The 18350-nt window shown below is 37.3% G+C and overlaps 2 protein-coding genes across 2 annotated transcripts in view; both read right to left on the bottom strand.

Annotated features, from left to right (window-relative positions):
* LOC135226158 (obscurin-like) overlaps positions 1-18350 on the bottom strand; it is a 432842-nt gene that overhangs the window by 296268 nt on the left and 118224 nt on the right. Inside the window, 1 exon segment of the mRNA XM_064265599.1 lies at positions 2531-2667. Within this exon segment, the coding sequence (XP_064121669.1) occupies positions 2531-2667 (137 nt within the window).
* Positions 5102-18350, bottom strand: part of LOC135226368 (uncharacterized) — a 40868-nt gene continuing 27619 nt past the window's right edge. Inside the window, 1 exon segment of the mRNA XM_064265843.1 lies at positions 5102-9377. Within this exon segment, the coding sequence (XP_064121913.1) occupies positions 7143-9377 (2235 nt within the window). The 3' untranslated portion in view covers positions 5102-7142.

The raw sequence follows: 18350 nt of genomic DNA, 5'->3' as shown, positions 1-18350 counted from the left end.
TAAACGAGATTACCAAGAAGGATTCTCAGAATTCCTTTGAGTGTGGTGCTGTTTGAAGGAGACATTCCTTACCGTTCAAATAGTTCTGTAGACCTTATGCGGTAATACTAGTAATACTGTTACATATATGCATTGGGATTACATCTTCAGCTCTGACAAACTTAGGAGCATAATATATACTCTGTTTTATTCCATCTGTCCACCCGCCTGTGGTTTTTGTGTATGGTAACACTGCATCCCGGGCTTTAGATAGTTACGCTATGTGTAAGTTTTAGGTAGATAGATAAAGGGATATCTGGGCTCACATTTGCAACTGAAAGGTGTTTTAATAATTTACTGTACGCGAATTACACCGTTAATATTCAAAATAGGATGTTATTATCATTGTTGAATGTAAGCTGAATGTACCTATCTAAAGCCCGGGACGCAGTGTTACCATACCTAAACACCACAGGCAGGTGGACAGATGGAAAAAAACCGAGTATAGTTATGGAAATATCCACACATGAGTATCGAGGACAAATTTATTTCTTCTCTCCAGGCTTTCAAGCTGTATACAGCAATAGGTTTCAGTTTACTGTCAGCAGTGAAGTGCTTCCAGTTGCCCTCAGACATAAGAAACGCCTCAAGTGTTTCCAAGCCATCGCTACTTCCAACAGTTTCCCGGGATGGGTACTCCCTAAGTTTCCTAAACCATGAGCACTTCCTGGAGTTTTTTTTAGACTATGAATACTTCCTAGAGTCGCCAAGCCTCGTTTGGGTTACTTATCCCTGGACATTAACTAGGGTTTCTTAAGCGCTTGGCAACAGTTTTGGCTACCTCTATGGTTCTTCCCAAAATATCCTGAGCCACTGGCAGTTGTTAGTTTCCCCAGTCACAACACTATTCTGAGTTTCCAGAGCTGCTGGCATTTTCCACTGTATCCCAAGCCACTGACACTTCTCAGAGTAACCTAAGTCACTAGTGTTTTCCATAATACCACAAGCCACTAGCCTTTTCCAGAGTTTCCCAAGCCACTGGTACTTTCAGAGTTTTCCAAGTCATTGCCACTTTCAGAGTTTCCCAAGCCAATGGTACTTTCAGAGTTTCCCTAGCCACTGGTACTTTCAGAGTTTCCTAAGCAACTGGTATTTTAAGAGTTTCCTAAGCAACTGGTACTTTTAGAGTTTCCCAAGCCACTGCCGCTTTCAGTTTCCCATGGCATTGCCACTTTCAGAGTTCCCATAGTCTCTGGCACTTTCCAAAGTATCCCAAACCACTACCACTTCCAGAGTTTCCCAAGCCACTGGCACTTTCAGAGTTTCCCAAGCCATTGCCACTTTCAGAGTTTCCCAAGCGACTGGCACTTCCCTGACTTTCCTAAGCCTCTGGCACTTTCCAAAGTATTCCAAACCACTGGCACTTACCACAGTCTCCTAAGCCCCTGGCACTTTCTGGAGTAACCTAGCGACTGGCTCCCCCCAGGGTTTCCCAAGCCACAGCCACTTTCCAGAACTTCCCAAGTCAGTGGCGTTAACCAGAGTATCTTAACTTACTGACACATTCCAGAGTTTCTCCAAGCCACTGGAACTTCCAGTGTTTCTCAAGCCATGAGCACCCTCCAGAGTTTCCTAACACAATGGTGTTTGACAGAGTATCCAAAGCTAGTGGCACTTCCTAGGGCAATGGTTTCCATGAAGTACCAATGTAACATACAGTCAAAGAGCTATAAACCTGTCTGGTTTATCCCTGAAGTTAACTCATCTCGACAGATAGACGCATTGGTGAAAATAATGCCCACATACATACAAAAACATACACAAATACATCTGTATATTGTGCATACATGTGATACAGCACTAAAATAACAACGTTTACTATAAGAGAGAATGAAGAAGATTTCATGTACCAAAATTCAGCATGATATGCAAACTGGAACACTTTTCGTTAATTATAATTTGTAAATTATGATTATTTTTATCAGTGGCACAGACAAATTATTTATAAACCTTATAATCATCCCCATACCAACGAAAGATATTAAATGGATCAAATAATCCATTAAGGATTTAATAGTTTCAGTTTATGTAAATATTTAGTTAACACAAAGTTCTTCAGTCAGTTTCGTAGAAGAGAAATGTTAACACGTCCAGGTTTTAGCCATTCGTTTAGATCGTCAGAAACATATTTTGAAGGAACTGTAGGGCTCCGTGGTCCAAACTGACCATAAGCAGTGATTTTTTATGATACAATGATGTATGCAAAATAGCATTTGCAAAATGGAATACCTTAGACTAAAGGTAGGAAAGGGACAAAATAAAATAGAGCGTGCAGGAATGATTGGATGTCTATTGCAAGCAGTCTTTGGCAAGATCGAAAATCTACTGTAAATCAATAAATAACAAAGAGATTATTAGTCCCCGCCAGTGGGATAATCAAGAGACAATAAGAAGTAAAGCAGCAATGAGATATCCAACCATGACATCAGTCTACGCAACGTAAGATTGCTTGAAAAAGATTCGTGTAGAATTCACTGTCGAATCTACTTACTTGTGAGGGCTGGATTTGTCAATGAGCTCAACCGTCTGCCCAGCTACTACTTCTAATCCCTCGATGTCGTCTGGCTTGTAATTGTCCAGCACAGTGTAGCTGAATTTGGTCACAGTCTTCGTCTCGGATTTTTCCTGCTGTGAGTTGCGAAAGAAAACGGATAGTAAGTGGCCGAGGACATTTGAAAGAAAACGGGTGTTGAGTGGCTCACAACATTTCAAAGAAAACGTGTGACTGCCCGTTCAGAACACGTCAAGAGCATCGTACAAGGATTTAGAGAGAATGTGTCAAGATTTGAAAGATTTACTGTTATTTGACTTCATACAGTTTGAAGAATTGAAACTATTTTGTCTTGCAAACAAACTGTGACAAACTAGATTCAGGATCAGTTGTTAAAGTATAAAATTCTGGCAAAAGAATAATAGCAGAATAACAAGAAGCAGTTAATTATTCAAAAAAAAAAATTGAGTGTAAAGTACAACAAAGAACAATTGCAATTATGTTCAGAAAAAAATAACTGCTTCGTCCTCAGTATATTCACTTTTGCGACAGAACTGTTTCATTATCTATTTTAAATCAGCAAATATTAGCATTAAAATTTCAAGATAAAATAATGACAGTAATTAACACTTAATTCAACTTGCATGCAGTTACTAACAATTATAAACTCAAAACATGATTTAATAAAAAAAATGTGTACAAAAATAAGTCTTCATTATTCCTTTGTAATATAAAATCATTACTGTAATGAAAGTAAACAGTAACTATGTTAGAAACATTCTACAAAGAAATATAACCATCCAGTCTTACAAACTAAAATTAGCAATACTACCTAAAGATTGCAACATAAAAACAGTTATTCATGCTTCAAAGCACAAGATATACGTTTAACATCGCTCCAATCAAACAAGCAAAAACTTTATTGTGTAATCTAATGAAATAAAAACATTCAACACTCGAATGTGGAATCTGACTTTCGACAAAACACAGCAAACAGGAACAAACTAGAAAGGAAAAACTCACCTTCGAAATCTGTCGATCTTTCGTGAATTCTCCATTTTTGCCTTACATGCTTCCTGGGCGTTTCAGCCCAATGACATTTACAACTATATTTCCCAACGTAGGAAAGTCATTTAAAGTGTATATGTGACTTATATTCAACATTGACTTACAGGTCATAATACATTGAGTAATGGTCTATTCATTCTGTTTTCAAATAGAACGATGTTCATTTTTCTATATTCAACTGGATGGCAATAAAACCATTTTCTTCTCGTAAATGTATCAAGTAATATTTGCAAAGATTATGCCAAGTACTTTGTTTGGCCTGCAGTACAATGATCAGATCAATTCATCAGACACTGCTATTTAATATGAATGTATGGGAATTGCTTTTGAATTACTTTATGCAAAATTTATTCAATTTCAGTTGTGTAACAACACTGGAATCTGAAACTCTTTCAAAAATCCATTTGGAAATGTTAGGACATAGCACTCATTATCCCTTTTTTCTTCTTTTTTTTAGTTGTATTAACACTAGAATTTTAAACTCTTTCAAAATTCATTTGGAAATGTTAAGACATAGAACACTCATTATACTAACTTCTTCATCTATAAACCAGCATCTATTAACCTTTTCTATAAACTTTTATTTTAAGAGGTATCATGAGTCTATAGGTACCTGAACAGTCTGGCCTCATATGACCTAAGATTTGGGAACTTTCAGGGGTTACTTTAGGGACGTTGAAGGTCAAGACTCAACCTTACATATTTGTCCCATTATAAGTCAAAAATTAGATGAAGAATCAACCTCAAATTTTGTTAAACCAAAAGAGTTAAATTTACACATTCCATTCATACAGGGTTATGAAAAATAAAGATCACTGATACAGGGTATGAAAAAACTCATTGATACAGAGGTATAAAGAAAACTCACTGATACAGGGTATGGAAAAACTCATTGACACAGGGTTATGAAAAATGTAAGATCACTGATACAGGAGTATAAAAAACCTCACTGATACAGGGTTATGAAAAATAAAGGATCATTGATATAGGGTATGAAAAAACTCATTGATACAATGTTATGAAAAATAAAGGATCATAGATACAGGGGTATAAAAAACTCACTGATACAGGAGTATGAAAAAAACTCACTGATACAGGGGTATAAAAAAAAGCTCACTGATACAGAGGTATGCCAAATAAAAACTCCAAATGATTCATTTCCGTTGTTTATTATGACAAAAATTTACATAAAATTTATCAGTCTATACAAACGAATGAGGCATCACTGGTTTCATATATAAATAAAATAGGAGCATTCTTTTGAGAGAGGACGGACATATAGTAGTATATAGTATATTCGGAGGTGACAGAATCGGGTAGGCTCAGTCATCTTGGAGGAACTGATTCAAAATGATAAAATGAGTTGCAATTTAATACAGATGGTGCAGTCTAATTTTATACATGTGTGCATGTATATATATATATATATATATATATATATATATATATATATATATATATTATATATATATATATATATATATATATATATATCATATACATATATTAATATTTATATATATAATTACTTTACATGCACAAATGTATCTAAAAATAATATCCTCAAAAGATCTTACTTCAATTTACTTCTCAATAAAGCAAAATAAAGGTAAGATGACGAAGCCTGTCTATAGGTTATCCTAAAGTCAACTGTATCATCTAATTAAAAAAATTACCCAACGTGGTCACGTGATATGTTAATCAAGATAACTGTCAATGTAAAAAGCCTAACGTAAAAATTGCCTATGTCTAATACAAAATACAAATAAATTGTTACTTAAGCCGTTCTACTTTATTTGCCAACACAAAAAAAGAAAGAAATGTGAAGTTTGTTTACCAGCAACACTCAGAACGTAAAAACTAAGTCAGAAGACAAGCTTGATTACAAAATAAACCAAAAAATGTAGCTTGCTCAAACAAGCTCAAGCAAAATAAGGCTCGGTGATGAATTTATCATTTCCTTTAGCATCTGTTGACATCAGAAAGGAAGACTGGCTGCAGTGGCCATTTTTTTGCAAGATAGGCAGAAGCTTTTGTGTATTTCCAACATTTTTGGGAATTTTAAACAGTGAAAAAAAGCTCTGTGATAACATTTGATATGCTGTGATTCTTGGTACAAATAGACATTTGAAAGAAACTCTAAATGAAATGAGGAAAAAGGGGTTTGAGCCACATATACTTGAAATGAAAACGTACAAAAATTATGCATAAATTAAACCTATTTCGTACAGCAATTTCTTTTCCATATGGCAGCATTGAACGTCATTTGCCCTTCGACTGAAAGCAGAATGTTTAACTCAAAACAAAAGAAGCAGCTGGGCAGATCAACAGAAAAACTAAACCAATAAATTAAAAAAAGAAATGAAAATTGATAGCGGAAACCTGCAGCAAAGTTCCTTCAAAATACAAAACATCTCCAGTTTAGTTAGAAACAAAAATTGATACATCTGTTATGGTTAAGCCACTGTTCTTATATCACTTCTTTCTTCAAGTTATATCTCGAAGGTTTTTGGAGGTTTCCTTGTGTTCTCTCCTTCATCCTAATTGTTTTTCCTTTACAGTCATTACATTACTGCTACCAAACCTGATTAAGAAAGACCTGAGGGAGAATAGTCCAATGCTCACTAAGGCTGAAGACTTTCCAGGAATTATGTCACTCAACAACAATGAAACATCTTGAGGAGTTTACATAATTTCTTCCAGTAGATATCAGTCAGGCATACTAACCCTTCAAGATATTCTTTCAGTAGAAACAAAGATATAAACGGTGTTTTTTTAAGTACTGACAGAATAGGCACTAAATATCATTCTGCAGAAGCAACGAGGAAATCAAATTGGCACCAGCTATTTGGATTAATTGCTTCTTTGCTCAGCAATATACAAATTACCTTTGGCTGACAACAGGCCAATATCCTCAGTAAGTTACAAAAGGTTATAGACTACTGCTTTCTCCTTATTACATACATCAGAGTTCTATGTCTTCAGTGTTTCTTCTTCAAGCTGAGCTAGTCAATAATTCACTTCTCGATGGTCCTTCAAATGAGGTAATGTAAGGGCACAGTGAGGGGTTAAAATGGACATACCAAAATGGCCTTCAGTGGAACATGATCTACAAAAACTATGATTTAATGTCAGGACTGACATTATTGACCAAATCAGGGTACATTATTTTCACAGAGGTTCACTAATATCAAAAAAAAATTATTGTCAAAAATCATACATAACAAATAAGTAACAACCGATATAGATATGTACATCCAATAGAAAATTATGTTATATCTTTTTTTTTGGCATCTGAATTTGAACAAAGGAATCGTCATTGTTTCATCTTCTTCTTCCTTAAATCATGAATCCATCAAGCTCAAGAGGTACTCTAGACTAAAGTGTTGCATATATGATATACCTTAAAATGCTAAGATGCCATATTTTATCAAAAAACCAATGGGATATTTATGCAAAGCTAACAAATAACAACATTATGTACAAAAGCTTCCTTTTCCCTACGGAAGTCTTGAGTTTCGAGATAACAACCATCACCCAAGCTTTAATCATCGTCGTCCAGGTACTGATCTCGAACAGCTCTGGGCTTCAGGTATTTCTGAGCGAGCTTCCCAACGGCCCTGCGCTCCTCCTCTCTGGGAGTGAGACTTCGGCCACTTCTGTCGTCCTCGTCTATGAAAGGCATGATCTGCCCGACGACTCGACTCTTCCTCTCCGTGAAGACATCAGTCCCGTTACTCAAATCTCCTCCGTACCCTCTAGTTCCGTGCCTGGAACTACTACTGCTGCTGTAACCTGCACTGTAACTTGAGCTGTAGCCGTTGCCGTATTCTTCCGTGTTTCTCCCGTAGGGCTGGCGCCCCGTGCCGTATTCTCTTCCGTACTGTGCTTCGCTGCTCTCTTCTGCCTGCACCCCTCGTCTGACTTGTCTGCCCCTGCTTGGCCGACTGTCAAGATCTTCCTCGGCACCCTGACTTCTGTATGGGTTCGGTGGAGGTCGCCCATAGGGCTCTTGCATCGGTCTGCCACCGTAGGGATCGTACATGTATCTTCCGCCATAAGGATCCTGCATTGGCTTAGAGTATGGATCCTGATACCTGCTGCCATATGGATCTGGTGGCATTCTGCCATATGGATCCTCCATTCCTATATCCCCGTAGTTAGGAGCTGGGCGACCGTACGGATCAGAGATTGATCGTTGGTACGGATCTTGTGATGATCGCTGCCTCCTGTCAGTGGGAGGTGGGCTGTAAGGGTCACGTGATTTTCGGCTATGAGGACAGTGGGGTGCATGATTGTATGTGTCCTGCTGCCCCCTGTGTTGTGAGTCCTCACTAATTTTGCTGCTCGATTCCCGTGCCTTCCTAACCGAGGTTCCATCTGTGTACTGAGGATCAGATTTATGGTTCTGCACATCATCTTGTGATTCTTTCCTCTCTGGTTTCCTCTCAGTTGGTTGAGGTTGTGTTTTCTTCAGAGGAGCAGGAGGTAAGTTACTCTCCTCTTCTGCATAGTATTTAGAGTAATCAGGATGTTCAAAGATTCCCTGGGCTTCTCTGGCCTTTCTCTGCCTGTAGCGTTCCAGGGCGCCCCCAGGACGTGCCCTTGGACCCATCATCTCAGGCGACTGCATCAAGTAATCTGGAACATCACTTGCAACTGGTTCTGGTTCTTTCTCCTCTCTTGGTCTCGGACTAGTGGGAAGAGTTTCATCATCTTCTTCATAAATGTTAGAAAAGCGTTTTCGTGATGGTGGGATGCTAGGCTCTTCACGGCTGCTGTAAATAGAGTCCCTACCCAATAGCTCGCGACTTGACAGAGAGCCTTCGTACCGCCTGGTCCTGATACTGGAGTCTTCTCTGGCCAAGAAAGAGCTCTCACGACCCTTGGATCTTTCCCTGAAGCCATCATCCATGGATTCCCTTTGAAAGATTGAATTTTCCCTGGGGCTTGAAATTCCAAGAGGGGTGTGAGAACGCGAACGTTCCTTGGGGCTTGCAATGCGAGCTGAACTAACATCATCATCATATCGTGTGGGAGTCTGAGATTTAGCTAAAGGAACGAGTGCCATATCATTATTGCTACCCTGCTGTAGTGGCTCTTCTTCATAATCCGGCAGTGTTGACACAAAATCTCTTGTCTTGCCAATATGACGTGACCAAGCACTATCTGGCGCTTTGTAACCAAATTCTCGCTTGGTTGAGAAATTTGCATACTTTGTCAGTAGATTTGCAACTGTGTCAGAGCGGCACAGGGATGACACTGGTGGTGCGTCTGTTTCTTCCTCAACAATAACTGGCTGGAAAGGCATAGTTGCTCTGTAATGTTCTCCATACTCTTCCCTTTCTTCTTTGGATGGTCTTCTGTAGATAAAGGAGCCTATGTCATAGTCGCCCACCTCCAGATTATTAGTTATGGACCGTCTTTGTTGCCTACGAGGGATCAGATCTTGGTCAACATCATCATCGTAGTCAGCATATGACTGTCGCCTGTTGAGGTGAGGAAGATCTAGATCGCCAAAATCGTATCCGAGATGCTGAGACTTACGGTGAACAGTGAGTGGAGCACCGTCTAAGTCAGTCCAAATTATATTGCTTGCATGATGAGTCCGATATGGGACCAGCTCACCTCCTCCTACTTCACCATTGACCTCGTTATTATAGCAAAGTCTAGTGGGGCCTGCAGAGGGTAGCAACGAAGTGTAGAGCAATTCGCGAGTCGTAGAAGCTTTCCTCCTGCCCAGCATCGTCATGCTGTACTGTTCTCCCAGCATAGTCCTCTGTTGACGCCACATAATCAAAACTTAGTGATCATTGCCACTTGCGTGAAAGTTTCTAAGTTTAACAGTGCTTTCTCATCAGAGTCCATACAATAGGCAGAGCATACTGAAGGCAAGGGTTAAGTAGGAAAAAAGGATAAGGGTGACAAGGGATCCACCGGAGCGGGACAAAATGGCTGAAGCCCCTGACACCACCAGCTCTGTCACCAGACCTGTCACGGCTGCCGTCGTCGTCTTCCCACGCCAAGAATCTACTGGCTGTAAAGACCACCCCATATTACAGTGCTGCTGCTGTTTGAGATATCAGAGTGAAACCTTTGTCTTTATTCTTTTTTTATTCATGTGTGATTATGATAGTACGAATGATATTTCTGATCACTAACATTTGCCTTACCGTAAAGAATATACTCCCCTAGATACTAGCTGGTTACTGCTTTTAAGCCATCTAACCATGCCATAATAATTAGCTGATTGACAGCCTGTAGTTTAAATACATAACGAGTTACGGTAAAAGAAAAGTACATGAAATAACAAATACATAAATGTCTTTAAAACTTAGTGGATTAATGCTTCTTTATTTGATAAGATTACCGGCCATGGGAGCAAATTTAGAAATACCTTGCTTACTTAGGGGACATAAATCTTTATCATGAAACAGTTGCCAGAAGGCTACAATTTGACGTTCGATAACTACGAGAAAGACCATTAATTTTTCAGTTTTGATTCAGTGCGGAGGCAAATAGATAGAAAGTCCAGAATAACAACAGGATACTCGCTCGACAGATGGCTTTTTTATTCAGCATGACCGAACTGGAACAGCTGCGTATGCTGGACGGAAATATATTCTTTACACTTGCAGCTTCTCGCGATCAAAGCTTTCAAGGAAACTATAGAAAAAATGGGAGCTTAAAGCGAGCGTTCTCTTCTGGGAAAAATCTAACTGAAAATAGGCCAATGAGGGACAGACACTGTTGACGGAAGAAAGAGCTGGTAGTGGAAGTCCTTTCAGAAGCACCAACTGGCCTCTTTGATCGGAAGTGTTAACTAGCTTTTCTAGATGAGAAGCATTATTTGTGTCCTTCGCTAGAGGCATCAATTAGCTTCTTTGACCAAGAACACCAACTGGGTTCCTTTGATCAGGAGCATCAACTGGCTTCCTCACCAGAGGAATCAATTGACATCTTTGACCAGAAGCTTCATATCTAATCTTTGATCAGAAACATCAATTGACCTCACTTGGCTTCCTGACCAGAGGCATCAATTGGCGTCTTCATCAGAAATACCAGTTGACATCCCTGCTTAGAAACATGAGTTGGCTTCTTGACCAGAGGCACCAACTGGCTTCCTGACCAAAGGAATCAATTGGTTTCTTCAATCAGAAGCATCAACTTCTGCACTAGAGAATTTGATTTGGCTCTTACCAATTCGAAAACACAGCAGTCAAAGATTGGGAAGTGGTCTACCAAAATGGGTATACCTTCAAAGGGTAGAAACCTAAATTTATTCATGTCTCTCTGTCGTCACACAAAGAGAAATGAACCTGGGGGGGTAATAACGTGAAAACAAGGACGAAAAAGATTGATTTTTAAAGTCAACACAGAGTGTTATCTTTAGTTTCTGAGTGATCTCTCGTCGGGAAAGGGGCGTGATCTCAACTGGTAAGGGTCTGGAGTTGGTGGGACAAGCATGCACAGGAAAGGGGTGGTGATGATGATGATATTTAGTCTTGGCTAAGCGAGGCCACTCATGTTTGGTCGTTTGAACAAGCCAGTTAAGAGTAGTTAAGGTAGTTTGGGTGTCTCGGTTATAGAGTCAAGGCTATTTCGGGCTGAGTGCATATTGGATCACGAGGGTCTAGATACCAAGGCAAGCAAATGCTAGAGAAGTGTTACCATCCGATGATCATACGAAATAAGGGAAAAATTGCTCCTCAAAATTTGTGTAACCCATCCATTATTACTCATTTATGTCAACATAATGATCAATGCTTGCTATCCAATTAGAATGATAATGAAAGCCCATGATGATGATAAGAACGAGTTCATATATAAGAATAGACCTAAAAATAAGTGTCAGAAGGCTTATCTTTTCCCATTGTGAGTAATTTTAGTCAGTGCTCTCTCTCTCTCTCTCTCTCTCTCTCTCTCTCTCTCTCTCTCTCTCTCTCTCTCTCTCTCTCTCTCTGTGTGTTTTGGAAAATCAAATAATGTCTTTTCAAGAAATATTCATAATACAATGATCAATCCACTGAGCAATTTTTGAGAATAAAAATCACTTATGGAGCACTATTATTATTATTAATTATTATTATTATTATTTATTATCACTATTATTATTATTATTATTATTATTATTATTATTATTATTATTATTATTATTATTATTATTATTATGATACCCAGGTTGCTTGGGTAAAAGTTTCGCCCTTTCCTGTCTACAGAAAATATACAATTAAACAAAAATGTTTTATGGATAAATGCAGAGTGATAAATATAAATAAATATAAAGAAATATAAAGAAATATAATATAATATATATTATATAAATATATATATATATTGATATATATATATATATATATATATATATATACACGGGTGTGCGAGCGCTCAAAAAAGACAACACAAATTCATATCAAGTCGAAAGAAGAAAGTAGGTGACAGAAGGAGAAGGAAAAGCCGCTTATTAGAGAGAGAGAGAGAGAGAGAGAGAGAGAGAGAGAGAGAGAGAGAGAGAGAGAGGTCAAGCATTCACAAGTAACTCAAGAAACAAAAAAAAAACAAAAAGGGATTTTGAGTAAATCGTGTGCATGGGAACGCACCCACGTAAACAAAGCTAGCAGCTGTGTATCTATTTATGCCCCCTTTTTTTTTCATGCCCTGACTCTGGTGCCCCCAAAATGAAGAAGATGAAGATGAAGAGGAGATGATAATAATAATAAATAACTCAGCGTGGGGCAACCTTGGAAGGCAAAGAGGAATGCTACCCATACCCATCTGATAGCCACTTGGAAATTTCCCTGCACACCCCCTACCCCCTAACCCCACAAAGCTCTCCACCACAACCTCTACCTCGCTGCTACCTCTTACCTCTCTTCCACCTTTCCTTCACACACACATGGCCTAATACCTTCTCACCATCTCCTAACTCCCACTACCTCCTACCTCGCTTCTGTCTCATACCTCCCTCTCCTCTCCTCCACCTACATGGCCTCCTACCCTCCCAGTACTTCCTACCTCGCTGCTACCTCATACCTCTCCTCTAATTCTCCTCCACCTACCTACATGGCCTCCTACCCTCCCAGTACTTCCTACCTCGCTTCTGCTTCATACCTCTCACACCTCTCCTCTCCTCCACCTATGCATGGCCTTCTACCCTCCCACTACCTCCCACCTTGCTACCTCCTCATATACCTCGCGATCATTTAGGTACGTCGAGAGACGGAGGGCAACAGCTGTTGGATGACAGCTATCCCATAAGCAGCAAGAAGTCTGCCAAGTTTCCTCCTGTCATCATTAAATGCTTGTCAACTTTCTCCTTGGTTTTAATTTTATTCTTTTCTTATCTTATTTTGCTTTGATTCGTCAGTCGTTTTTTAAAGTAACTGATGGGAAAGCGGGAAAGACTGTTTGGCTTAGAATGTCCAAGTGTAAGAATTAAATGTGTTTTAATTCTATCCTAATTATTTACAAAATTAAAAATAATAGCATTTTGTACTATCTATAGAGGAAAGTATATCGTGACAATTTTAATATTCTTATTATTATTCCTATTGAAATTATTATTTATTATTATATTATTATTATTATCCACAGAGTGAACATAATATAAAAAGATAAATAGTAAGAATTTAACCAATAAAAAGATAAAAAGAAAAAATAAATCAAATGTATAAAATACTCATTATGCCTATAATATTTCAGGTAATAATTTTGCATATACATATGTATACATTTATATATGAGAATATATATATATATATGTGTGTGTGTGTGTGTGCGTGTGTGTGTGTGTGTGCGTGTGTGTGTGTGTGTGTGTGTAGTCATAGCACAACACTTATTTGGTAACTTCTGCATATTAACTGAGGAATTAAAATGAGTTTTGTGCCTTCCTGTTATGTCCTGATCACTTCTGGTAACCCAGCGATCACGATAGAGTTTCTGTGTGAGTGTGTGTGTGGCGGCCGCTACGCGCGTAATGCGTTAAATATATCACGGCGTCTCGGAACACTAATCAGATAGTAATGAGAGCTTAATGGAAAATATTAGGACGTGGTAAAATAATAAATAATATACATATATTTAAATATATTGTACATTTATAGTATATAATTATGCAAACTATATTCTATATGTATATATATTTTCAATATGTATATACATATGTATATGCATATGTATATATATATATTATAATTGTATACATACACATGTACATATGTACACTAATCTTTGCCAATAAACAACGTCCCCTCCAAACAAAGCCACGATAAAACCATCCTTGCCAAATAACAGATAAAATTTCTCTCTACTCTCTCTCTCTCTCGTCTCTCTCTCTCTGAAAACCTCAGTATCTCTCGTGAGTGGGAGGGCGAAGAGGGAGATAGTACTGCCCCACCCCCTCCCCCCCCACCCGTGACAAAGCCTCGTTAGCCTTTGTTTCTCAAGAAAATGTCACTTTAGAAAAAACAACAAACACATGTCAGTCACCGACTGCGCCAAGCAGTGACAAGCGTTTGCTTGTTCAAAGCAGTTAGATGACTGATCTCTTTCTGATACTCTGTTTGCACAGGCAAGCATACATACATTACATATGTATACGTGTGTATATATATATATATATATATATATATATATATATATATATATATATATATATCTTTAACAGTAATTACAACAGCGTATATGATGATAAAAGGCTCATAAAACGCTATTTGAATACATATATATGTGTAAGAATATTTATATATGTATATGGATGCATACTATATATTCATATATAAACATATATAGATATAAAAGTATATATATTATATATACATGTATATATACGTCTATACACATACGTATAGATGGACGTAATCACATACATATATACGTACATACGTTTTTTTATTGTGCGTGTACATATGTACGTACGTATGTACGTTTCTATTGACGTGGAACCAAATGGTTACTTAGCAACGGGGACCTCCAGCTTTTTGTGGGATCCTAACCACATTTCTAATCACCAAAAACTAAAGTCCTCTGGCCCCGCATTATGCCGAGTCCTCTCTCTATAGCGTCCAAACGCTGAATAACGGCCACCGTGAATGCAACCCCCGCTGGGAGAGGGCCAAAGATGACCCGCCCCGGAATACTGAAGACCCAGAGATTTGTACGAAGATGTGTCGGTAGATGAAGAGTGACGTCACGTGGTTCAGTCTAGAAGGTTGTTCACCCCACACACACACGGGTGGGCTGGTTTATCGAGTTGCTCGTGTGTTTATGCGTGTATGTGTGTGTGTGTATTTATGTATGTGTGTATGCAAGTTGTTAAGTTGTTGGCTTTTTATGTACGTACATACGTTTATATATATGCATATATATGTATGTAAAAAAATATATACATATATATATATATATATATATATATATATATATATATATGTGTGTGTGTGTGTGTGTGTGTGTGTGGGTGTGTATATATATATAGTATATTATATATATATATATATATATATATATATATATATATATATATATTATAATATTATATATATATATATATATATATATATATCATTATATATATAATAGTATATATATATATTGTATATATAATATAATATATATATATATATTTATATATATTTTATATGATATATATATATATATATATATATTAAGATATATATATATATATATATATATAAATCCATTCACAGAACAGGAAAACCGTAATTAAAAAAACTGCTGAAATCACACACACAAAAATTAAATAACCAAATATACGCTGACGACAACGTTGATTTGATTTCGCTCCCCCCTCCCCCCAACCCAAGACCCAAAGATAATTACAGGTGAGCTGGCCAGGTAGAGAGAGAGAGAGAGAGAGAGAGAGAGAGAGAGATGGAGAGAGAGAGAAATTATTAAGAAACGTGCAGAAGAAAATACGTGGGAGCTACCACTTCAAAACTTCGCAGTAATCAATTAATATATACGTCATTTTCCCCACTACCCTCTACTAATTCCCGCTCGAATGCCCTCTCAAGGAGATGAAGGTGAGTTACTTAAAACATTTAAAAGATGAATATTTCTTCCTCGTAGATTGTAATTCAGTTCTTCGGAGAGAAAGGAGACTATGAACATTTTTCACTGAATGAGGGACGAACGGTGAATGATTCATCATTGCTTGTATAACAGGAGTGGAAGAGACGAACATATTGATGTGGAAAATGTAGTATGGTTTGAAATCATATTTCAAATTACTAGAGAAAGTAATATATATATATATATATATATATATATATATATATATATATATATATATATATATATTATATATATAATAATGATACACATATATAAGTGTATCATATATATATATATATATATATATATATATATATATATATATATATAATTTCATATCACTGGAGAAACATCTATATGTTTTAAAGTCATCTTGTAAATGGAAGCTGAATTTAATACAGAGAGAGAGATACAGGAATACAAGCCATAAGAATATAACTAACATTTTACGTAACTAACCTGAATAAAATCCAAGTAAACAATACGACGGAGAAAAAAAATTAACCATTTGTAAGTGGAGTCTCAATTTATTAGCGAGAGTATAAAAAAAAATAATATTAACGTATAACGAAATAAAAAATAACTGTAATGCATCTCGGGACATAGAATTGCAAGAAATGTTTCTTTCTGTCCTCGACAGTTTTGGAGTTGCATGAGAAGCGAAATCATATTCCTGAATAAGATTAAAACTGACTCGACAGAAGAAATCTTTTTCCGCTGAGTGACGGAGCGTCAGACCAGATACTAGTTACTTTCAGATAGTGGAAAAAAACTGCTTAAAGGATAATAATAATAATAATGATAATAATAATAACAACAAAATCCCAGAGGATCTGTTCGTGTTTGTCATCCCCAGGGTGAGAGTAGGGGAGGCATGACACAGCCACCCACCCACCCACTGCAAACCAGTTTGTCAGCCCAGGGAGGGGCGGGGTAGGTAGGGGAACAGGAGGGTAAGGGAGAAATCCACCCTCCTCCCACAAACCTGCTTGTTCGGCCCGGATGGGCCTCGGCCCATTAAACTTTAACGACGGATCGATAATGGCCTGGATTACATCGTAGCCAGACGCACGATTATGGCTAAGTTTAACGTGGAATGAAATGAAAACTACTGTGGCTAGAGGGCTGCAATTTGGTATGTTTGATGATTGGAGGGTGGATGATCAACATACTAATTTGAAGCCCTCTAGCCTCAGTAAGTTTTAAGATCTGAGGACGGACAGAAAAAATGCGGAATACAGACAAAGCCGGCACAATAGTTTTCCTTTCAGAAAACTAGAAATGGAACATACTCGATGAATAAATTTCAAAAAATGAAAAAAGGTATTGAAACAGGTAACAGGTGTTCATAACAGACAAAATGTAGTTAAATCAACTTTACCTAAATATGACCAATATGAACAGGTTTGCCTCTTAAAAACCTGACATATGGAAGAGATATTCCTTTTATTCACTATGGGCTGATGTTGTCATTCAGAAGTGTTGATAAAAAAATGTGAATTTATCGGATTTGAAGATAAAATGCCTGAGAGATTTTTAGAGGAGGAACTTATTTCACTTTGCAGAATTTTCTTATATTGAAGTTAGATCTATTTTAGGTGTCCTTAATATTTTCAGAAATTTTCCAAGAGATATTTTTATTCTGGGAGAATTCTTCCCAGGGGAAAAATGTATGTATGCATAAATATACAAACTTGAGTTATGAATCTCTGAGTACTTTATTGAATGAAAATGATAATATTGTTAATTCGGGTACACAAGTTTATGAAGTTCTTCAACTTTATAAGTAATGAGTACTTTATTGAATGAAAATTATAATATTGTTAATTGGGTACATAAGTTTATGAAGTTCTTCAACTTTATAAGTAATGAGCGGCTTTGTCTTTTGTTTTATGTTTGTCTTCATATAAACTTTCCCTTATTTTCAAGCATTATGTGAGTTAGGACTTTATACTGGATAATTATGACTAAGTTTTTCTCTAATAGTAAGGTTCTTTTTCGTTTTTTATAATCTTATAGGTTTATGTTACTTGCACTTGATGTTGTATTTTTCTTGATGTATTTTTCTTTGGAGGCCATTTAGTACTTGCAAGAACAAAAGAGATTACAGTCTACTTTGTATATTTTGTATTATGTCTCTTTCTGTGGACAAATTTGTACTAATAATTGTATTTTTTTGGTCAATAAAATAACTAATATTTAAAGCAACCAAACAAAATTACCCTCACGGTCAACGGGGAATTTTGTTGACAGTCTCTGGCCAGTAGAAAACCCCTTCGTTTAAATTAGCCAACCGCATCAACCCCAAGCCCCGCCCCCTTCCCGCCAGCCCTTAACCCTCTCCCCCACCAACTCAAACCCCGGGAGAGACCAAAGACCTATAATACTTCGGACCATATGTTTAAAATAAGTAGTTTAACAGCCTAATAAACAGTCATAAGACAGAGAGAGAGAGAGAGAGAAAGAAATAGTCGGTGCATGTGTTTCTAAAGTCAAAAAAACAGTCTTACAGCCTCAAAGCCTAACAGACAAACAGTCGAATAGGGACGAAAACAGTCAGAGCATACGTGTAATAAGCAGCCTAACAGACAAACAGTCTAACAGACAAACAGTCTAACAGACAAACAGTCTAACCGACAAACAGTCCAACAGATTACCAGGCCAACAGGCAGTCTGACAG

Source organism: Macrobrachium nipponense, chromosome 14 (assembly GCF_015104395.2).
Source record: "Macrobrachium nipponense isolate FS-2020 chromosome 14, ASM1510439v2, whole genome shotgun sequence".
In the NCBI taxonomy this organism is placed as follows: Eukaryota; Metazoa; Arthropoda; class Malacostraca; order Decapoda; family Palaemonidae; genus Macrobrachium; species Macrobrachium nipponense.
Note: the sequence above shows the minus strand (reverse complement) of the source record. Positions and strands in the feature narration are given on the sequence as shown.